The 21,155-nt window shown below is 41.4% G+C and overlaps 1 protein-coding gene across 3 annotated transcripts in view; it reads right to left on the bottom strand.

Moving 5' to 3' along the window:
• Positions 1-21,155, bottom strand: part of LOC125740401 (coiled-coil domain-containing protein 178) — a 115,478-nt gene that overhangs the window by 11,973 nt on the left and 82,350 nt on the right. For all 3 annotated transcript variants that reach the window (XM_049011397.1, XM_049011396.1, XM_049011398.1), the window contains one exon: positions 613-747. In XM_049011397.1, coding sequence (XP_048867354.1) covers positions 613-747 — 135 coding nt within the window. The remainder of the gene's footprint in view (positions 1-612; positions 748-21,155) is intronic.

Consider the following 21,155-nt stretch of genomic DNA (forward strand, 5'->3'; position numbering starts at 1 on the left):
CATAAGAATAGTTCACCGACATGAGTAGCAAGATTGCAGGGGGAGTCGGGGATACTAGCCGGCTTTCCTTATGACGTGCCTGAGCCAAATCAATATCACACAACATGCAAGTCCGTCCTAAAAGGCAGGCCACCCGCACGCAGACGAAGCGAATTTGACAAATGGCCAGGCATGGGCTAACCAAGTGTATGTACCTTAAGAGCAAGCTCCCACTCAAACTCTAGGTCACAGGATTAGCACTCCTGCACACAGAACATTAATCTCGCCACTCATTGATGTGAGAAGGAGAGAGAACGGGATGCTGCTGTACTGCGCCCTACAGCAGCGGTGACGTCTACAACGGGGTGGGGGTGCTGCTGTGGCGTGCAGTCTCTCCACACCACTGCTCAGGGGGAGCCTCCACCCATGAACAGACATGCTGCATAGGTCATTGCAAGGAGAGAAAAGCTGTGCGTACCGTGCACCGGAAAAAGTTCAATATTTACCGCAGGGTTACGAATGCTTTCAGTGCTTTATGGGTTTCCTGTGAATAAAGAACAATGCGGGGGTGAATCTTGATGCATGCATTTAAATATCGCACTGGTGGCTCGTAGCTTTCGCCAGTCTGTGTACCTGCACGCTCGCAATCTTCTGGTCGTTGTCACTGGAGCGGGCCTGGAAGAGGGCCAGTGCAGCCCGGCTGTGGAGGCTGCGTCGTCTGAAGTGGTCTACCAGGGCTGTGTGCGTCCTCTTCTGCAACAAAGAAAGCTGCGGGGAGAGGAGGGGGGAGAAAGAAGTCGCCAGGGCAGGAGAGGAAATTAATGGCAGTGTTCAAGAAGAATGATGGAGGGAAATAGAGAAAGCAGTCAATAGCCCATTCTGCAGTCTACGGGCCTGACAGGAATTTCACAGTCTCTTGGTTTTTTCACCCACTCATGTGCATTCATCAGAATCCAGTCACATCTGGCTGCCAGGATGGGGGGTTAATTTTCTCTAAATGCTTCAGCAGTTTTGTTCTAGTCGAGGCAAACTCTGTGACTGCAAAGCTGATGAGTAAAATATTTCTACTTCACCCAGTTTAACTTTATACCAGTTGCCTCGGGGCGTACTGCTCCTCTCGCTCTTTTACACGTACACAAAGAGTCATGAACCCTCTCTGTAACAAGAAATTATTCCTAGTCTCTTTCAAAGACATGCTGCTAGCTTCATTATCTGAACACGGTCTGAAGCAAAGGTTTAAAGTCTTTGATGGACATTTTTTTCTTTCCTTCTCTCCCCCCCCCCCCCCCCCCATCTTTCTCTCCTCTCTCCTTAAGCTTATCATAGCCTGGCAATGTGTGCTCCAGAGCGTGGAAAAATTAAAAAAGAGTGAATCCAGCCATCAATAGCTGAAGGAGAAAAATAACAAAAAAATTCCGGAGTAGAACATCCTATTAATCCCCTTGGTGAGGCTTCCGAAGGAGATGCTAGATGCACTCTTTGATGTTAAACAATATAATTTTATATTATTATCGAGATATGGAAAGACGTAGCAACAGAGCATTTAACAAAAGAAAACTGACTTAAATAAGTAATCCGGTTCACAAAGTCTTATAAATCAAATTTTACATGGATTTACCATCCCATACCATTCAAGACACCTTATAGCAAAAACACATAAGCCAAAAATATACTTGTACTAGTTCATACTAAAGAACACATATTAAATAAATGAAAAAAATTATCCGTGAATTTACTTACAGCCGTATGTGACCTTTTCATGTTAAAAATTCCATAAATTCTATATATCTCTCATATTTTTTGCATACGTCTAGATTTACTTTGAGAGCTGCCTGTAGTGAGAAACCAGTGTGCTTCTGATCGGGAGTAGAAATATGTGGGTCTGCCCACAGGCTGAAGACAGATTTGAACCTCCCTATGGAATACAGATGGTTATAGTATTTGGGCCTAGTCATAGAATACAGACAGGAGCTGCATCTTGGCCTAGCTGGCAGTGCTGTTTAAACTGAGATAGTCTTAGTACTTTCAAAACTAAGCCAGAAATGCATCTTTTCACCATTCTAAACAATAATCTATGATCATCAGTTATTTTATTCTTTCATTTTATGCACATATTATAATTAGTTATATTATTCACTAAGTTTGAGAATAATGGTGGTTGCTCCCCCAGAAGAGGTAAGGGCAGATTGCCGGTGTGATAGGGGTTAGTGTCCCTAGTGAGGTATGGGCTAGAGTCCCCGGTGTGGTAGGGGCTAGTGTCCCTAGTGAGTTATGGGCTAGTATCCCCGGTGTGGTAGGGGCTAGACTCCCTAGTGAAGTAGGGGCTAGTGTCTCTATTGAGGTATGGGGTAGAGTCCCTGGTGTGATAGGGGCTAGTGTCCCTATTGAGGTATGGGCTAGAGTCCCCGGTGTGGTAGGGGCTAGTGTCCCTAGTGAGTTATGGGCTAGTATCCCCGGTGTGGTAGGGGCTAGTGTCCCTAGTGAGTTATGGGCTAGTATCCCCGGTGTGGTAGGGGCTAGTGTCCCTAGTGAGGTATGGGCTAGTGTCCCCGGTGTGGTAGAGGCTAGTGTCCCTAGTGAGATATGGGCTAGAGTCCCCGGTGTGGTAGAGGCTAGTGTCCCTAGTGAGTTATGGGCTAGTATCCCCAGTGTGGTAGGGGCTAGTGTCCCTAGTGAGGTATGGGCTAGTGTCCCCGGTGTGGTAGAGGCTAGTGTCCCTAGTGAGATATGGGCTAGAGTCCCCGGTGTGGTAGAGGCTAGTGTCCCTAGTGAGGTATGGGCTAGAGTCCCCGGTGTGGTAGGGGCTAGACTCCCTAGTGAAGTAGGGGCTAGTGTCTCTATTGAGGTATGTGGTAGAGTCCCTGGTGTGATAGGGGCTAGTGTCCCTATTGAGGTATGGGCTAGAGTCCCCGGTATGGTAGGGGCTAGTGTCCCTAGTGAGTTATGGGCTAGTATCCCCGGTGTGGTAGGGGCTAGTGTCCCTAGTGAGTTATGGGCTAGTATCCCCGGTGTGGTAGGGGCTAGTGTCCCTAGTGAGGTATGGGCTAGTGTCCCCGGTGTGGTAGAGGCTAGTGTCCCTAGTGAGATATGGGCTAGAGTCCCCGGTGTGGTAGGGGCTAGTGTCCCTAGTGAGTTATGGGCTAGTATCCCCGGTGTGGTAGGGGCTAGTGTCCCTAGTGAGTTATGGGCCAGTATCCCCGGTGTGGTAGGGGCTAGTGTCCCTAGTGAGGTATGGGCTAGAGTCCCCGGTGTGGTAGGGGCTAGTGTCCCTAGTGAGTTATGGGCTAGTATCCCCGGTGTGGTAGGGGCTAGTGTCCCTAGTGAGTTATGGGCTAGTATCCCCGGTGTGGTAGGGGCTAGTGTCCCTAGTGAGGTATGGGCTAGTGTCCTCGGTGTGGTAGAGGCTAGTGTCCCTAGTGAGATATGGGCTAGAGTCCCCGGTGTGGTAGAGGCTAGTGTCCCTAGTGAGTTATGGGCTAGTATCCCCGGTGTGGTAGGGGCTAGTGTCCCTAGTGAGGTATGGGCTAGTGTCCCCGGTGTGGTAGAGGCTAGTGTCCCTAGTGAGATATGGGCTAGAGTCCCCGGTGTGGTAGAGGCTAGTGTCCCTAGTGAGGTATGGGCTAGAGTCCCCGGTGTGGTAGGGGCTAGACTCCCTAGTGAAGTAGGGGCTAGTGTCTCTATTGAGGTATGGGGTAGAGTCCCTGGTGTGATAGGGGCTAGTGTCCCTATTGAGGTATGGGCTAGAGTCCCCGGTATGGTAGGGGCTAGTGTCCCTAGTGAGGTATGGGCTAGTATCCCCGATGTGGTAGGGGCTAGTGTCCCTAGTGAGGTATGGGCTAGTGTCCCCGGTGTGGTAGAGGCTAGTGTCCCTAGTGAGGTATGGGCTAGAGTCCCCGGTGTGGTAGGGGTTAGACTCCCTAGTGAAGTAGGGGCTAGTGTCTCTATTGAGGTATGGGGTAGAGTCCCTGGTGTGATAGGGGCTAGTGTCCCTATTGAGGTATGGGCTAGAGTCCCCGGTGTGGTAGGGGCTAGTGTCCCTAGTGAGGTATGGGCTAGTATCCCCGGTGTGGTAGGGGCTAGTGTCCCTAGTGAGGTATGGGCTAGAGTCCCCGCTGTGGTAGGGGCTAGTGTCCCTAGTGAGGTACAGGCTAGAGTCCTCAGTGTGATAGGTGCTAGTGTCCCTGGTGTGGTAGGGATACAGTCCCCAGTGTGGTAGGGGCTAGTGTCCCTAGTGCGGTATGGGCTAGTGTCCCCGGTGTGGTATGGGCTAGAGTCCCCGGTGTGGTATGGGCTAGAGTCCCCGATGTGGTAGGGGCTAGTGTCCCTAGTGAGGTATGGGCTAGAGTCCCGGGTGTGGTAGGGGCTAGTGTCCCTAGTGAGGTATGGGCTAGAGTCCCCAGTGTGGTAGGGGCTAGTGTCCCTAGTGAGGTATGGGCTAGAGTCCCTAGTGAGGTATGGGCTAGAGTCTCCGGTGTGGTAGAGGCTAGTGTCCCTGGTGAAGCATGGACTGGAGTCCCCGATAGGGTATTGGTTAGTGTCCCCTATGGAAAATGTGGGTGGTTAAAGTCCCTCAATTCTGGGGATATTTTATTATTTTTATTGTGCTTATTTTAATTTCTTGTGAGCTAATTTCTTTTTCTTCTTTTAAAATATCTGTAAAGTACTTTGCAAACCCTGTGGTTAAAACATCCATCCATCCATCTTTTGAAACCACTTGCCCTATTCAGGGTGATGATGACATGAGGTGAACATAGACTGCATTCTACAGACATGGAATGCTGGCAGAGAGCTGACCCCCGGTGCCAGTGGTGGGAGGCAACAATGCTAACCACTAGCACCTGCCTAAAACAGTGTTATATAGAGAATGATTGATTGGTTGGTTGGTTGATTGCTTGAGTTTCTTGCCATCCATGTTTTCAAGGCAGTCACCACATAAAAATGAGAAAAAATGCTTTGGAGTTGCATACAAAGACGCACAGATCACAAACTATAATCCTGCTCACACACAATACATTAGATCCACCCATGCTAGCTTGTTTAAACATACTGTACATCCACAAAAGCTCCCTGTCCCTCTTCAGCCACATTCAGATTGATCAGCATGTACAGGACTCTAAGTGCCAACTATGTAAGAGCATCAGGTCACAATATATAACCTAATGGACACTTTGCTGTGTGGAAAACCAAAAGGCAGGCTAAATATTACGTTTGTTGTAAGCTCTTCTTTGTCACAGACTCGGGCAGAGAAGGTGCGGGAGCAGGCAGGAACACAGTGTGGCCGACCCACTGGCGGCTCACAAGAACACGGGGGTTTATTAAACAAAATCGAACAAATTAAGAACACTACAAAACAAAAATGGACCACGAGGGGTCAAAACTAAAAGAGATAAACAAAGACTAATAACAAAAGGGTCAGGGCAACAAAGGGCAGGTGGGCAGAGTACAAACAACAGAACATTCAATGTCAGTGACTCCAGGAGGAACAGGACAGGATCAGGAACTTAAATACAAAAGGTTAACAAGGATAATACAGGAGAGGTGAGAACAATTAACCAATCGGGGAGGGTGCAGGACAACGAGCAATCAGAGTAGAAAACACAAGGACTGGCACAAGAAAACAGACATCAGGTGAAACTAATAATTAACTGAGGGAACTAGAGAATCAAACAAAGAACCTAAGAAACTAACAGAAACAGGGAAATCGAATCTAACACAGGGGAATAACAGATTGTGTTTTTACCTATCACGGGCACAAAAGCAGGAACCAAAACTGAGTACAAATCAAAGCATAGGAACTAGAAGACTGATACACATGAATTCTACAAAAATACAAAAAGCGGGATCTGAACACAAGACTGAGGGGTATATAGGTTGCCACACACTCAGCTGATTGAGCCATGCAGCCATCTGGGGCGCAAAGGGAAATACTAAAGACTGATGGGGAAGACAGGATGGCCAGCGACACCTGCTGGCCAAGCGGGGAGTAAACAAATGACTCGGACAAGCAGGTGCTGACCCTGACCAAGCATACAAGTTAGCGAAAGTAACCCAAAGTGCTAACAGCTACAAAATAAATCAACTGCTACACTTGCTAAACTAGTTATACTACTGCTATATAAAACATATTTTAATATCACCACTACAGTATATATAGGATAAACTGAACCCTTGATTGCTCCCTTCAGCACAATCCCAGGCTGAAGCCTGGATGCTGCAAAACTGTAAGTCCACTTGTGACCATAGTGTTTTTTTTCAAATGTTCACCATGTGTTCTGTTCTTACTTATTCTTATTTTACTGTGTCTTACTGTCTGATCTGCACTGTATATATGCAGTTTAACTGTCACAAACTCAAATGTTTGCAGACCTGAAATAAAAATTACTCCAAAATCGAGACACATGGTGATTTTTGCTGCAGCATCCATTTAAACTATATGCAGTTCGATCAACCTTATCAGTGTATGCAACAACACATTTCAAATGGGATCTGCTCCATCCCTCTGCAATGATATGGGGAGCAATCCAATATTCAGATACCAATCCAGTCAACTGTTTCAGTGCATGGAAATTAGCAAGCTTCCTTCAAGGGACCGGGTACAGGAAACTGCACACTGGATTTTAAGACTTGGTCTGTATTTAATCGCTACACAGACCTTTCAGTGCAATTCATTCGTTTGAATGGTATGTCAGTAAGAATTTAAATGCCTAAGGGTCTAGTGCTTTAAGGTCATCCAGCTCCATCTCCTGGACCTGGGCAGGAAAGCCCTTGCCGTTGCCAGGGCAACCACCTGGCCTTTCTTAGCTTAACAAGCAAATTTGATTGCACCTCATGTCAATTAATCCTCCTGTCTGCTTCTGTATAAGGTGTGGCTGTAAAATTCTGCGGATGAGCGAGGGGAAAAAAATGGGGGGGGGGAGAATGAGGGATAAGAGTGAGTCAGAGAAGGAGAGTGAGTAAGACTGCGCAATCCTACAGGTATTAGAAATAAATAAGTGTTTTGGAGAGTGGGAGTCAGTAAGGCACAGATTGTAGTACAGAAAAGAGTTGGACATAGAATTAAGTAAATGAGTGGGAATGAATTAAAGATACTGGAATGAGGTAGAGTTAAAGAGAATTGTGGTATGTGAGATTTTTTTTATGTTTTTACAATCCTCTTTTTACAAGTACATGGCTAATACAGTATCAAGTTCAAAACTATGAGCTTGTGTTAGTGGCCTGGTTTATTAAGCGGTAGTGGGTTGATAGTTAGGGAAGTGCATTTGTAATTGAAAGATTTCTGGCTTGAATCCCTGATTAGCAAAATACCACTGAGGTACTCTCAGCAAGGTACTGCCCCCAAGCACTGCTCCCTGGGCACTGAATTAGCTGCCCCCTGCTATGTTATGATGTCACATATGGGTTAAATCCACTGTGAATGACAAGTTTTCACTTCAGTTATCCTGGTCACATGATAATTGTTTTACGACCATTTATGGACACGGCACTAGTAATATATCATTGATGCGATCTGCATGAGAAAGATCATATGTTACATTGCCAGCTTGATTCCTGTCCTAGTGAAAGCTTTACTTTTTTCAAAAAAGGATCATACCACAATGCACTGCACATTTAACCTCCATGCAGAGAGATGCCAGTTTTATCATTTATGTCCAATGAATGGGCACACGAAAAATTATTGCAGACCAAATATCCGATTTACATGTAGTTCAGAAATAATGCGCACCATGTATATCTGGGCACAAGTCCATACCTACTTATCCATCGCAAGAACACAGCCAGTCTGGGGTACCTCCCAGGAAACACGCAGCACAAGGCAGGGCCTAACACTCACATACTTTGGCCATTTACAGATGCTAGTCCCCTAACTATATGACTTTGCTGAGAACCAGGCTCCCTCAAGACAACCCATTCAAACACTTTTTATGTTCTTTCTGGACTGAAAAAAAATAAACGGCTCAGAGTAGTTTTAAAAGAAAATTTTGCTCTGATTCTCATTCATTCCGGTGTCAATGGCCGCTTTCAGTCTTTTAGAAGGGTCATTATTAATTATGAAATCTTTCCTAAGAAAGTAGTTTTCAGCACAAGCCTATCAAATAAATGTCATTTGCTGCAGCATTACTAAGGTCCTATGCGCATGTGTTTTATTGTAATGTAAACACAAGTATTTGCAGTCCCATAAAGCCCTGTTACTTGATTACTGTAATTTTTTTATCTGTTAATATCAAATTTCACATCTCCACTCTGTATTTTATAACAAGATACAATGAAGTTTATAAATGAAGCGAAATTTCAAGCATGACTTAAGATGCTTCACAGCTTATTGGAGGCCTTATAAGTTGCCTAATGTCTCTGTTTGTGCTGATTTGAATTTAGCTTAAACCAGCCTAAGACTAATGCGTAAAACAGTAATCGTGCACCTCACTCTTACACCTGGAACATACGCTTTTTAAAAGAATTTCCCTATGGGATCAATCTTATATCAAAACAAGATAGTCAATCGTGTAATATAGTTTGCTTTAGCTAATTTATTGTAAATAAGATTTATAAAAGTACACAACTTAGAGAAACTGAACTGTTAACCAGTTTCTGGCTGGTTAAAATTAAACATGGAGGCTGCACTTCATTTAGATATTATTTAAAAAATCATGACTTTTAAAGTTTTCATTTAAACAATTTACACATGGAATTTTATACACTTCTAAGACAAATGGATCATTGCACAGCATAAAGTGCCTATATCTGATAAATGAGTAGTGTTAAGCAGTGACAAAATACATTTTTAGTATTATCTGGTTATTCATTTAAAAACCATTTTCCTTTGTAGGAAATTGAAAATAAGTTTAAATACAATTGTCACTGTACGTGACAAAGAAATTATTGATCGTCAATAAATTGCTTTTAGAATATTCATTCCTATGAATGTCAATAGATACTGACAAAAGTTTAAATACAGTTCGGAAGGTTTAACATACTTATAAAACATAATCTGTTTAAGTAGAGCAATATAGATTGTTCAAACAGCTAATGGATGCATAGAAACGAGCATTTTTTAAATAAACAATAAATCAATATGAAATCATTAATGATATTGAATCTATGTTAGATCAGCATTAAACCCATGTTTAAAATAAACATTGATCCAATACTGAATCAGACTCGTCAAATTTTCCTTTAGCATTTTTTAACTCATAAAATTCTTAAATATTAAAGAGACACATGGCCATTACAGTCCCAAATGTATTAAATGTTCCACAAACGTTTAACAAAAGCTGACAAAATAGTATGCAGTCAATACTAAATAACTATTAAATTACTATTCTCAAGCCTGTTTACTTCATTGAGTTAAATTGCTCACGGAGCATTATCTAATTGTAACCCACATCCTGCACCCTGATAAAGGATGCAATAAGTTATTTCAGCTCACGAACGACAACACGGCCAACCATTACATTAAGACTGAGGTTTTGCGGTCTCTGGCCATTGTTATAACACAAAATAAAAGTCTATTCATTTTCAATTATTCATAAGTTTTCTTGCATTACTGAACGACCTAATAGCAAATACACCAATTAAAAAAACGATCATAAGTTTCACTAAGGCTGTGATGTATTATTTGCTTTGTAAAACCTGTGAGCATCTAGTCTAAATAGTCTATTTGTTTAGACATCTCAGCTAAATGACCTATTTATTTAACTTTGCACAATAATAATTGAAACAGTCATAAATTGTTCATTTCACCAAATTTTGATTTTGATTACCATGCATGACTTTTTTCGTGCTACTGTTTCCAACAGAAGATAAACGGCAGGTGAAGTTCGCATCATCCAGTGCGGTATCCATGCTTGATTCCAGTTCCGTAAGAGTGCTAAGCGTGCACACTGCATACAGGTAATATACACTTATTATGAATCGTTTAGCTGTTCATTTAGCTGCCGCGATCATCCACGTCTTATTACCTGTGAATGTTTTCCAAGCATGGAGGTGGATGGAGGCAAATTTTATAAAAGTGAGAATGTGACTTCTCTATAGCTGGCCACTTACAGTAATGTATGTATTTTAATACATTAGACTAGGCCATTTAGCTCATCTTACTGATTTAGATAATATCTAAATGTGAAATTAGTTCAGGGATGTCTCAAAATATCCCAAAAGTGGCTGCTTAGGTCACATTGACTTTGCCGGTTGAATGCATCATTAATTATGTTTACTCGCTAGTCAAAATACTTTACAGCTGTTATAGGTTCACCATTTCATATAATTATAACTTGAAATCCCTAAACCTCTGAAACACAGTCATTTTTTAAAAAATCACATCATTAAGACATGTAAACATATTTAATAAGCGTACTATAAGGCTATTGTCTGGAGAAACAGATGGACTGATATGGTTATACAGTAAATAACAATCAGTCATCTAGATAATTCAATCCCCCTATAGGACATACTTATCTGTAACCTAAATCAGTGATAACACCTAAAAAGACACATCACTTAGCAAGCTATGCAGTACATCTGAAACTCAGGTATACGTTCGATTTAAGCTTGGGCAAAACTGAAGAACCCTTGTCATTTTTTTTTTCTTTTAAACCTAAAATTAGGTCATGAGTTGTCAATTTATCATTTTTCATAAAAGGCACACTGGAATCATTAAATTAGCAATAACAGTTATCACCGAACTCACAGTAGACTCATTTCACTCCTGCTGAGACACGAGGGACAGAAGCTCCATTGGACACTAGGAGATCCAGAACCTCATTTCCAGGTACATGACACTCACAAGAAGAACAAAAAGAAATGTAGACACTGAATAAGAGAACAGTGAGAAGGCATAAGGGACCGGAAAGGGAATCAGAAAGACAGTGGATGCAGGCCTGTGTGGAACGCGGAGGCTAAATTAGACTATCACACCACCCGAACCCACACCTATGTCTTTTACAGTAACGTAGATGGATGACACACTAAGTGGAAACATACAAGTTAATGTCCCTATCATGTTTATGCCCGTATTTTAAGCATTGTTCATGTCATTTTCGATAACTGACAATACAGAGTAGTTACATAACCTGCCCAGCAGATGGCAAGATGTACTCAAAGCAATGAAATTCTAGATTTTAGAATCTTGATTATTTGTAATCTGGATAGGACAGATTTGGTGTTTTTTTTTTGGTGGTGATTAGGGATGGGGCATTTCTGTCGGATTAGGTATTTCAAAACGAGTACTACAACTTACAAGTGACTCATCATCCGGATACGGGTTACCTCTTCGTAGTCTGATCCAGTCCAACATAGGATTTTAAGTTAAACAAAAGCTGTTTCTTTCTATTTCTTTGGTTTGCGCAAGACATGTTAAATTGGTTACAATATAAAACACCTGACATGGAGCTACAGCCGAATATTAAACCAAAGTTTTACTGCAGCAAACTTTTTAATGTTCTCGCAGAGAATTGTGCACAGTAGCAATATTGTATATGACAATGCAAGCAAGAATAATGTTGCACGGTCACTGTGGCTGGAATGCGCCGTGAACTCAAGCATGCAAAATGTCCCCTCAGCAGCCCATTTAGTTACTGCACTGCTGGAGCTGCCTTTGCGATGCTGGGCTTTGTCTATCGGACAATGAAAAAGACTCTCTGTAAACTGTAGCTTTGCTTCAAACCTGTATGAGAAGAAGATACGATTTGAACATTCGTGCTACGTGACGAATTGACGCCGCTGTAGTGTGACTGCGTCATGTGATGAATTGCGTCGACACTTAACATAAATAAACTTGAAAGTGATGTACTGGCCCTGTTTTATTTATGTTGCTCTTTTGCTGTTTTAATCATACAGTTCACAGCACTCTTTTTCACTAATTATGACTGACACTGTGGAGGGAAACAAAATGTAGCTGTGAAACTTGCAGTACATGCAGACTATGTTGGAAGCAGGAAAAAAAAACGCAGCTGATATAGCTGCATCTCTGCAGTTCTGGCAGCACCCATCGCTCTATGACTGACTGCTCCTTTAATCAGTTCTAATCTAATACACTGCACCAAGTAGATATATTACAGCAGGTCTTCACTAGCGTTAAATGCAGAATAGTATTTTGCTTTTTCATCTCACTAGATCACCATTGTAAACTACTTCATACTATAACTTCCGCATAACAAACTATGCTGCTAATACCTTAAACAGTAAATACAAAAGGCATATTTTCACGTCTTATTTGAAGCAGTTTTTTTTTTAGGAACGATAACTGTGCTTTCACTGTATTTAAACCCATTTTCATTAAGAATCTGTTCGGCATGGGGCCACACTGCATCTGGAGTCTATCCCAGCCTGGAAAGGACTGCAGGGCCCAGACATTATGGGCTATGAAGGGGTACCCATACACTTAAAAAGCATGTCTTTGGACTATGGGAGGAGACTGCGAAACCTTATCCCATACAGATCGAGTCAGCAGAAATTGAGGAGCAGAAATTGACATAACTGGTATGCATGTATGCATTCACCTTTATATGCTAATTCTTACTTCATTTGCGGTATAGAGGTTAAAATGTATGGTAATTTCTTGTCATATCAGCGCAAATGCACATAAAACACGTATGTATTTGCGCTGTTACAACAATCGATTCCCGCAAGTATCGCTTTTAAAGGTGAATGCGTACTTGCGTACCAGTTATGTCAATGCCTGGGTATCAGGCCAATACAAGCCACTGAGCAAAATTTAGCTTGCATTTTATTGCATATTCATTATATAATTTAATCCTAGGCTTTCACTCCATTAGTGTGCATAGTAGGTCAGGAGAGTTACGGTTAAGTTAGGGTTCTTTTTATAAATGGTAATCTTACTTCACTTTTTTGGTGTCAGGTTGGATCCCACTAGGTCTTTTCATGCCTTAACTTGCATTCCTTCTTGCGATATTTTTTAATTTTGAGCAGGAGCACCAAAACTACATACGCATGACAGGGAAAAACACATGAGCTATTTTATATTTGTTACGTTTCACCTCCAGCGCACCTGATTAATTATGAGCTTGTAGATTAGTTGATTTAAACAGATTGTCTGGTGGTGGAAAAGAGCAAATATGGGGAATGGCTTGGGATACATGAGGAGAGAACAACTGAACTGAAGGTGGGATGGTATGGGGGCCCAGTAGGGAGCACTATGGCCTGAAGTCTTCAGAGTCAGAGTTTGCATGTTCTCACCATATCCTCCAAGCTTCCATCCGCCGTCCAAAGACATGCAGTACGGCTAGCTCTGTATTGCCTGTAGCATACGCTTCTGTGTTTCTGTGTGCCCTGAGATGGACTGGCATTCTACATAACCTCAGTCTTGTGCCCCGTGCTGCCTGAGATCGATTGTAGACCAGGGACAAGTTTGTGAACAGCTGCTCTTGGCACAGTAATCGGCTCGCTGCGTTTTGATGTTTATTTATGCTCCGAGGTCACATCAATGGACGATGTTGTACACGTTCTACAGAAAGGTCCTTATCTGGTTAAGGGTGAATCATGGGGGGGGGGGGGGCTGTGATCAGAAGATGTTCAGTTGGAACCCCAGCCTCCAGAGAACAGTCATACTGTATCTCCACTGGATCCTAAGCAAAGGCCCCTATCCCAGCAGCAGACTGGCTGACCCTTCACTGTAACCCCCAAGCTTACTGGCACCACAAAACGTATCTGTGTGTCTCATGGACAGTAACATGATGTCAAGAGAAATTCTCCACAGGGATTAATAAAGTACAAATAGAAGTACGAATACCCATTCTTTATTTTATAAAAATCCATTAATGGGAATTAATATATCATACTGGAAATGAAAAAACTAAAAATGCAAAAACTCTTGCATTTAGCTTGGTTACTTATGCTTATGGTTGGGGCTGGGAAGTGTCATAGTGATGTTGTCATAGTAAGCATTAGCATTTTTCCCATAGAAATGAATGAGCGGTCCACAAAAAGATATGATTACATGACTGTGTGTGTGTGTGTGTGTGCGTGGATTATGTTTATATTACATTGTGGGGACCAAATGTTGCCCTGTTATTTTGACGTTGTGGGGACCATTTTTCAACTCCCCACAAAGATCTGTGAATGCAATCAGAAAACTAAAAATGCCAAAAAGTCTCGTATTTTGTTTGGTTACTTAGGGTAGGGGTTAAGTTCATCATGTAGGGATTAGAGTTTTCCCCACAAAGAATAATTAATTACAAACCTGTGTGTGTGTGTGTGTGTGTGTGTGTGTGTATGTATGTTTTAGAATACTGTGTTTCAACATAGAAAAGATGCAGCGCCAAACTTCCCTGCTAGACACCATTCTGTGCAATTACAAAATCACATTAAATACAAATTTGTATGCAGTTGCTATGACTCTTTTGAAAACTGAATTTAAACTAACTGTTCTGCAAAAACTTGTTGGAATGTACTGCACTGCAAATTATTTACTGGTTGCAGTCTTATTTGGAAAAACACATGTAGATTTTCACAAAAGCTGTCAATTTCCTCTAGATTGATTATTTTTAGGACTGCAGAATCTCAGCCTGGAGGCATTAAAAGACATTTATCTATACACATTTATGTACATTGCTTTAAATGTTCTGCTTTTCACTCAAATTTTGTATATTCCTACTTGTAACAGTACAATGAAACAGCATGATCTTCTGATTCCTGCCTCAACATAAAAGTTACGCAACTATACTGCCATAAAGGAGCAACAAAACCAGTTTATTTGATCAAAGTTATGACCAAAATTGGGTCTCCTAAGCTCTGTTTCATCTCTTGACAAAACACCTGTATCTTAGTTTAACTACGCTCCACTAAAATCCACACTAAAATGAGCCAATTTTCAGTCTCAGAATAGTTACTGTGTTTGCCTCTGTAGTGCTTGAGAGGTATCTCATCTTCTTTGTCACCTAGATTTGCTAGAAAATCAATTACTCTATAAGTATATGAACAATTAAAAGCAACATTTTACTTGGGGGGGGGGGCACAATTAATGTATTAGTATACTCTTACTTAGTGTATTAATTAAGCAGAAGTACTGATTCCATGTTCATTCATCATGAATCAGTCATAATGGTTTATGTACTTCATACAGTTACTATATCTGTTCATGATTTGTTCTTCAGTAGTAACTGAGTTAATATGATACGTGTGCCTCTTCAAGTAAAGCATTACCAAATTAAGACTGCTTTTTGTTGCTGGTGATTTGGATAAACTTAATAAACTTTAAATCAACACCAGGATCCAACAGTCAAATTCAAGTTAAAATCAAGTCCATAATTAGTGTATTAAAGGGGCATAAGCATAACTGTACATTATACAAGGCACTCCTACTTTCAAGTGTAGTGTTTCCCAACCCAGTCCCAGTCAGTCCACGTTTTTGCTCCCTCCCAGCTGAGAGGAAGCAAAAACATGGACTGTTCGAGATTCCCCTAGGACTGGGTTGGGAAACACTGTTCTAGTGTAGAACAGGGTAAGTAGGGTAAAATATGAAAACCAAATGTCTCAGGCAGTCACCTGACAGGGTTGTGGAGCCCTGGATTAGCTCAGTGGTTTCATTCCCGGTTCTGGATCTGAGTGTGCTATTCTAGTTCAGATAAACTTTTATGAATTAGATGTACTGTACTGTATTACTACACAACACAGATCTGCATGCTGTTCTCTACTAGTAGACTGCTGTAACTTAACAGGTTTTACATATGCTTGTGCTAAAATGGTAAATCCATGTTACAATGTTAGATACTTACAGTATGCTTGGAAAAAAAATGTCATAATGCCTATAAGACTAATATATTCATCTTGGTTCAGCCGCACGGTTAGCAATCAATGACCTGATGTATTCAAACCAGAAGATCTTAATTCTCCAAAAATGAATTTAACATGGGGAGGCACTACATTGGCTCATACTGCACTCATCCTGTCTGTGTTCCCATTGCCTTCCTCGGTAACTCCAAACAGCACACAGTATGTGAATAGGAAACCGGACAACTTGTTGGATTTAAGGTAGTCCAATTTAAACATACTTTATCTTTGTTCACTTACATTTAGCCCAGACTACCTTAAATCCAACAAGTAATCCGGCTAAGCAAGAAATCCTGTTTTGTGATTCAGGCCCCTGGTGCGCTATTCTATCTGGAATAGACATCAGGGCTGAGTTAAACAGCCCATCATTACTTCTTATTACCTTATTGCAGGATTTGTTAAAATTAATGGGAATTAATATATCGTACTGGGAAGTACAACTTAGATGTTAGGCTTCATAAAAGTTATTGTGTCTTTGGTATATGTAGAATTTACTTTGAGTATTCGGTGACCATGTGAGCATGACCACTGCAGTATCCATGCAAAAAGAAACACACATTATTTATTCCACAAATAGAAAATTTTCTCATCTGACAGCATAAAGGGTAGCAACTGGAAAAGCACATGCAAAAGTCCTGCGGACAGGATTTTCCATGCTTCCGATCAAAGTTTCATTTTCTTTCTCCTAACAAATTCTTCTTTTTCACAGAAGACGAGCTGAATATCCAAATTAAGTTAAAGGTCAGGAAGATCCTCAGAATTAGTATGTAGCCCATACTGAATAAGAATGACACATTTTCTGTTTTTGTTCAATCTGATTAAATGTTTTTTCTTTAAGACCCCATAAAACTTTTACAATGAAACATAAATGCTGGTATAAAGGCTGTCAGTATCGACCCAAAGCTGTTCAATTGTGCATTTTAATATGAAACAATGAATTCTGACTTACAGTAGCAGTTAGGACACACTTGATTTTAATGCATGTATTTCTGTTATTTCTGTTTAAGCCATGTTGTTCACTTGCAGTAAATGCCCCCCAGGCAAACATCTCAAAATAAACCCCCTTTTGCTTAGAAGACAGCATTGTGGACTCTTGGTATTCTTTTAACCAGCTTCCAGACGAAGCCGTCTGGAATGTTTCTCCAGCAGTCCTGAAAGAGTTTCTATAAGTTCTGGGGACAAGTTGGATATCTTGCTCTTCTCTTTGATCCAACTCATCCCAAACCAGCTCTTTGGGGTTTAGGTGGGGGGGGGGGGATTGTGGGGGGCCAAGACGTCTGCCACAGCACTCCAACTCTTGCCCTGTTCACAACATAATTACATACTCCATAACCTTGAGGTGTGATTATGGTAATTGTCTTGTGGAAAAACAAATGATTTCGAGTAGGGGTGCCCACTCTTTTGACTGGTGCTGTGGATGTTAGTACAAGTCGCTGTCAATGTTTAAATTACTGTATTTATCCTGGCACGAGCATTGCATGTACAAAGCTGATGGAAGATGAGAGATATAGACAAACCTAACAGGCTGCAAGAAAGAAGAGGTAGTCAGCAATCATACAGTATATAAAAGTCTTGATGACCTTTTAAATAGAAACCACACCACCTGTACAGATGTATGCCAGAAAACATAGCAAAGTAACCATCGACTGTAAAATACTGCCTTATCAGGGCAATCAGAGAATTCCAGGCCAGCTGTTTCTCAGTGCCTGACGGACCTGTTAGATAAGGGCCAATGATCAATTGGTGTAATTCCATGTCGCTGCAGAGCAGTCCTATGCCCTCATCATGCTCTCATCCAGCTCACACTCCAGCATGCTTTTAAAAACACTTTTACAGTGGCATGAACATACAAAACCACAAATCCCATCAAGTCCCCATCAGAAATTATGGAAAGTTCTAAGGATTCTTATTCTTCCAGTGCAAAAAGACTGTAATTCATTGCAATCTGCACAACTGGGCAAAACTATATCATTTTAAACTCTTGTATTAATTGTATATTATTATTTTTTGTCACGATCACGCTGGAAGCGGGTGATCGTCGGGCAGGCGAGCGAGCAAGGAGCAGGCAGGCAAGCGGGATACGGGGAAAACGGGTCTTTAATCGGGGAAACGGAGCGGGTAGAGCGGGACGGAACGTAGGCATTGACAAACATCAATGACAGACAATGAACTCAGGCAAGACATGGACTGAAATAGACAGGACTGATCAAAATAACTCGACACAGCTGGGTACGATCAGGGAAGCACACGTGGGTAATCAGGGGGCGTGGCACACACGAGGAGCGCACGAGCCGGGCATGACATTTTTATTATAATTATTATTAGAATTAATAATAATAATAATAATAATAATAATAATAATAATAATAATAATAATAATAATAATAATAATTAGTAGTAGTAGTAGTAGTAGTAGTAGTAGTAGTAGTAGTATTACATACTGCTCTTGACTTACAACTAGGTGCAGTTCTGACAGACAGGTCGTACATTGAAATGAACACTGGAACAGGATAATCACACTGACTTTTAGGAGTGAGAATGACTCTGGAAGTGTGAGGATGGAATGGTTGCACTGCCATACAGTGCAGTACTTTCCATTGGCAACTATTGTACACTAGATAATGTAGCACTGCCAGCCGTCCAAAAAATATTTTTTATACGTATTTATGTTCATGAATTGCATAGACTGCAAGTCAAGAACAGTCCGTATTATTACAGTGGTACCTTGGAACATGAACTTAATTTCCAAGGGTTATGTTCCAAAGGGCTGGTCGAGTCGACGTCCAAATCGCATTTCTCCATAAGAAATAATGTAAATGAACTTAATTCATTCCAGACTCCCAAATGATTGCCTATTTAAACTTACCTACCCACCTAACTAATGATAAAAAGCATTAACAATTAATATAAAACTAATAAACACGTGAAAATTACATATAAAAAATCAATAAACATTAAATAAATGACAATCCCATACTCAGAATAGAGAGCAGACACACGTACACCACCTTCAAGTCTTGCTATAATTTCCTTTTTAAGTTCTACAGTCTGCAATGGGCTGGCCCCCCCGTCCTGGGTTGTTCCCTGCCTTGTGCCCATTGCTTCCGAGATAGGCTCCGTACCCCCCGCGACCCAGTAGGAAAAGCAGTTTGAAAAATGGATGGATGGAAGTTCTACAGTTACTTTCACTACTTTCCTCTTTGGTTTGCTGTTTTCACTGTGCACTTCCTTAGGAGCCATGATTAATGTATCACTAAATGTACTGCAGATATAGCAGAAAAAATTCACACAGAATACAGCTTTCGCACATAGAACTCAGTCAAGTGGTACCGTGAGACTGACAGCAATTCATAGGTATAAGCAACCCGGAAGGTCCACTTGCCTTTGTAGACGCGTCTCAAGCCGACCAATTTAGCAAGTCTGTTTTGTTTTGTCATGTTCCGAGTTTCCGGTCGAGTTGCGGTTAGAATGTTCTTGACCGAATTGGTTAAGGTCCGGACTTGAATGCTTACCAACCCATACAAGTTTTACCAGGAATGGTCAAGTTCCAAGATTTTGGTTGAGGTACAAGTCGAAAAAATTCAACAGACCCATGTTCCAACGTTCCACAGTTTATACATGCGGTATGACTTGGATAATAACAACTTATCCAATTGAAAATATTCAATAAAAAGGGGGTATGGGTCAAAAATGTGGGATAGCCCACTTTACCTCTCAAGGGCACATATTTTATTTGATTTTGTTTATTTCATTAACATATATTCCAAAAGACCTATGTTTTTCAGGAGTCTTTTTGTATACCGTGTAGTTTTAAATTTGTTGCATTACATTTACTTGTTTGCAGCATGTGTACCACACCTTGTCAGTTTTGCACTATATGTATGTTTTTCTGTATTCTACATACTGTGCTGCTGTATCCACAAGAATTTCACCTGTGATTAATAAAGTTAATCTAATCTAATCTAATCTAATATAATCTAGTCTAATCTAATCTAAATCTTTACATCATGAAATCACCAATGAGGTTGGACAAGATTGTTCTGGGAAAAAGAGAAAATCTCATGCGACAGCTTGGTGACCTCTGCCAGTTGTTCATGGTCAGGAAAATCTGCTGACCTGCACAAGTAACCAGTAAAATAAGAGCGGGGGGGCATCCTGCATTTGTGGTGAAATATGCTTGTAGTAATTCTGTTTTAATTTGCACGCTGTTTCAGCAGAGTTTGCAGTACGCAGCACCGGATTTCTAATTGCCAAAGTAACGTCACACTACCAGCGATGTTAATTCCCACAGGTTTCATCTCTTCTTTGATATTACCAAAAATGTGGTGTGTTTTGCTAACTTAATCGACTTTGCTGTACATGTATAGATTGTCTGTTCTTAAAAGATTACCATATGATTGGTAGGAATTGTGTTCTTTTCTGTGACGTGATGCATGCTATCAAACAATGTTCACTATCGACAAAATTTCTAATTTTCTTATCATTTACATTTCGCATCAGCAATGTATTGCTCATATCAGCAGCCCTGTCCCAGACTTTACAATATTCCCTTTGCTCTGTCCTTGTTTCTGAGCTCTATTGATATTTCTGATTGTTCCACATTTGGCAGGTGGCTGATAAGCCTAATCAGGGAATCCCATGCGTGATCCTATTGGGGAAATTATGAAATATTTGTTCATCAATTCTGTGGGACCTCACCCATGAACCACTGTACCATCTACATTGGTGTTAAAGCTGAGAGGCCTCAGTCTGAAACCACTGCTGTACAGTCCATCCACCTATGATTGTGTGGTAAAGCACAAGAGTAACAGCATTATCAAGTCTGCGGATGACACCATCCTGAATAGCCTCATTAAGTGATGCCGGTGAGGCTGCTTCCAGGAAGGGGGTAAAAGACCTAACTGCATGGTTCTATGACTACAACCTCTCCCTGAACATCAGCTAAACAGAGGAGATCATCATGGACTTCTGAAAGACCAGAGGCCTACATCCCTCATTATTCACTTATGGATCTCTCATCAAGAGTGGCTTCAAGTGCCTGGGTATCCAGATCACCACTACCACTCATGGTCTCTATACACCAGTTACACCCTCAAGAAGACTCACCAGAGGCTGTTCCTTCCAGATGAGGCTAAAGAACTTTGGGGTGGGAACCAAAATTCTAGTCATCCTCTACTGCTTTACCATTAAGTGCATCCTAACTGGATGCGTCATATTGTGCTTAGGTCAAGGTTTCTCAAATCAGACTTTAGGGACCAACAGATGGTCCACGTTCGCAAGGGATTGTCCAGACAGTGTCAAAGATCATCTGCACAGATCTTCCACAGCCCTAATCGATCTACTTCCCCTGCTTCCAGAAGAGGTCCAAGTCCATCATGAGGGAAGCCAGCCACCCA

The sequence above is a fragment of the Brienomyrus brachyistius genome, chromosome 4 (assembly GCF_023856365.1).
Source record: "Brienomyrus brachyistius isolate T26 chromosome 4, BBRACH_0.4, whole genome shotgun sequence".
NCBI lineage: Eukaryota > Metazoa > Chordata > Actinopteri > Osteoglossiformes > Mormyridae > Brienomyrus > Brienomyrus brachyistius.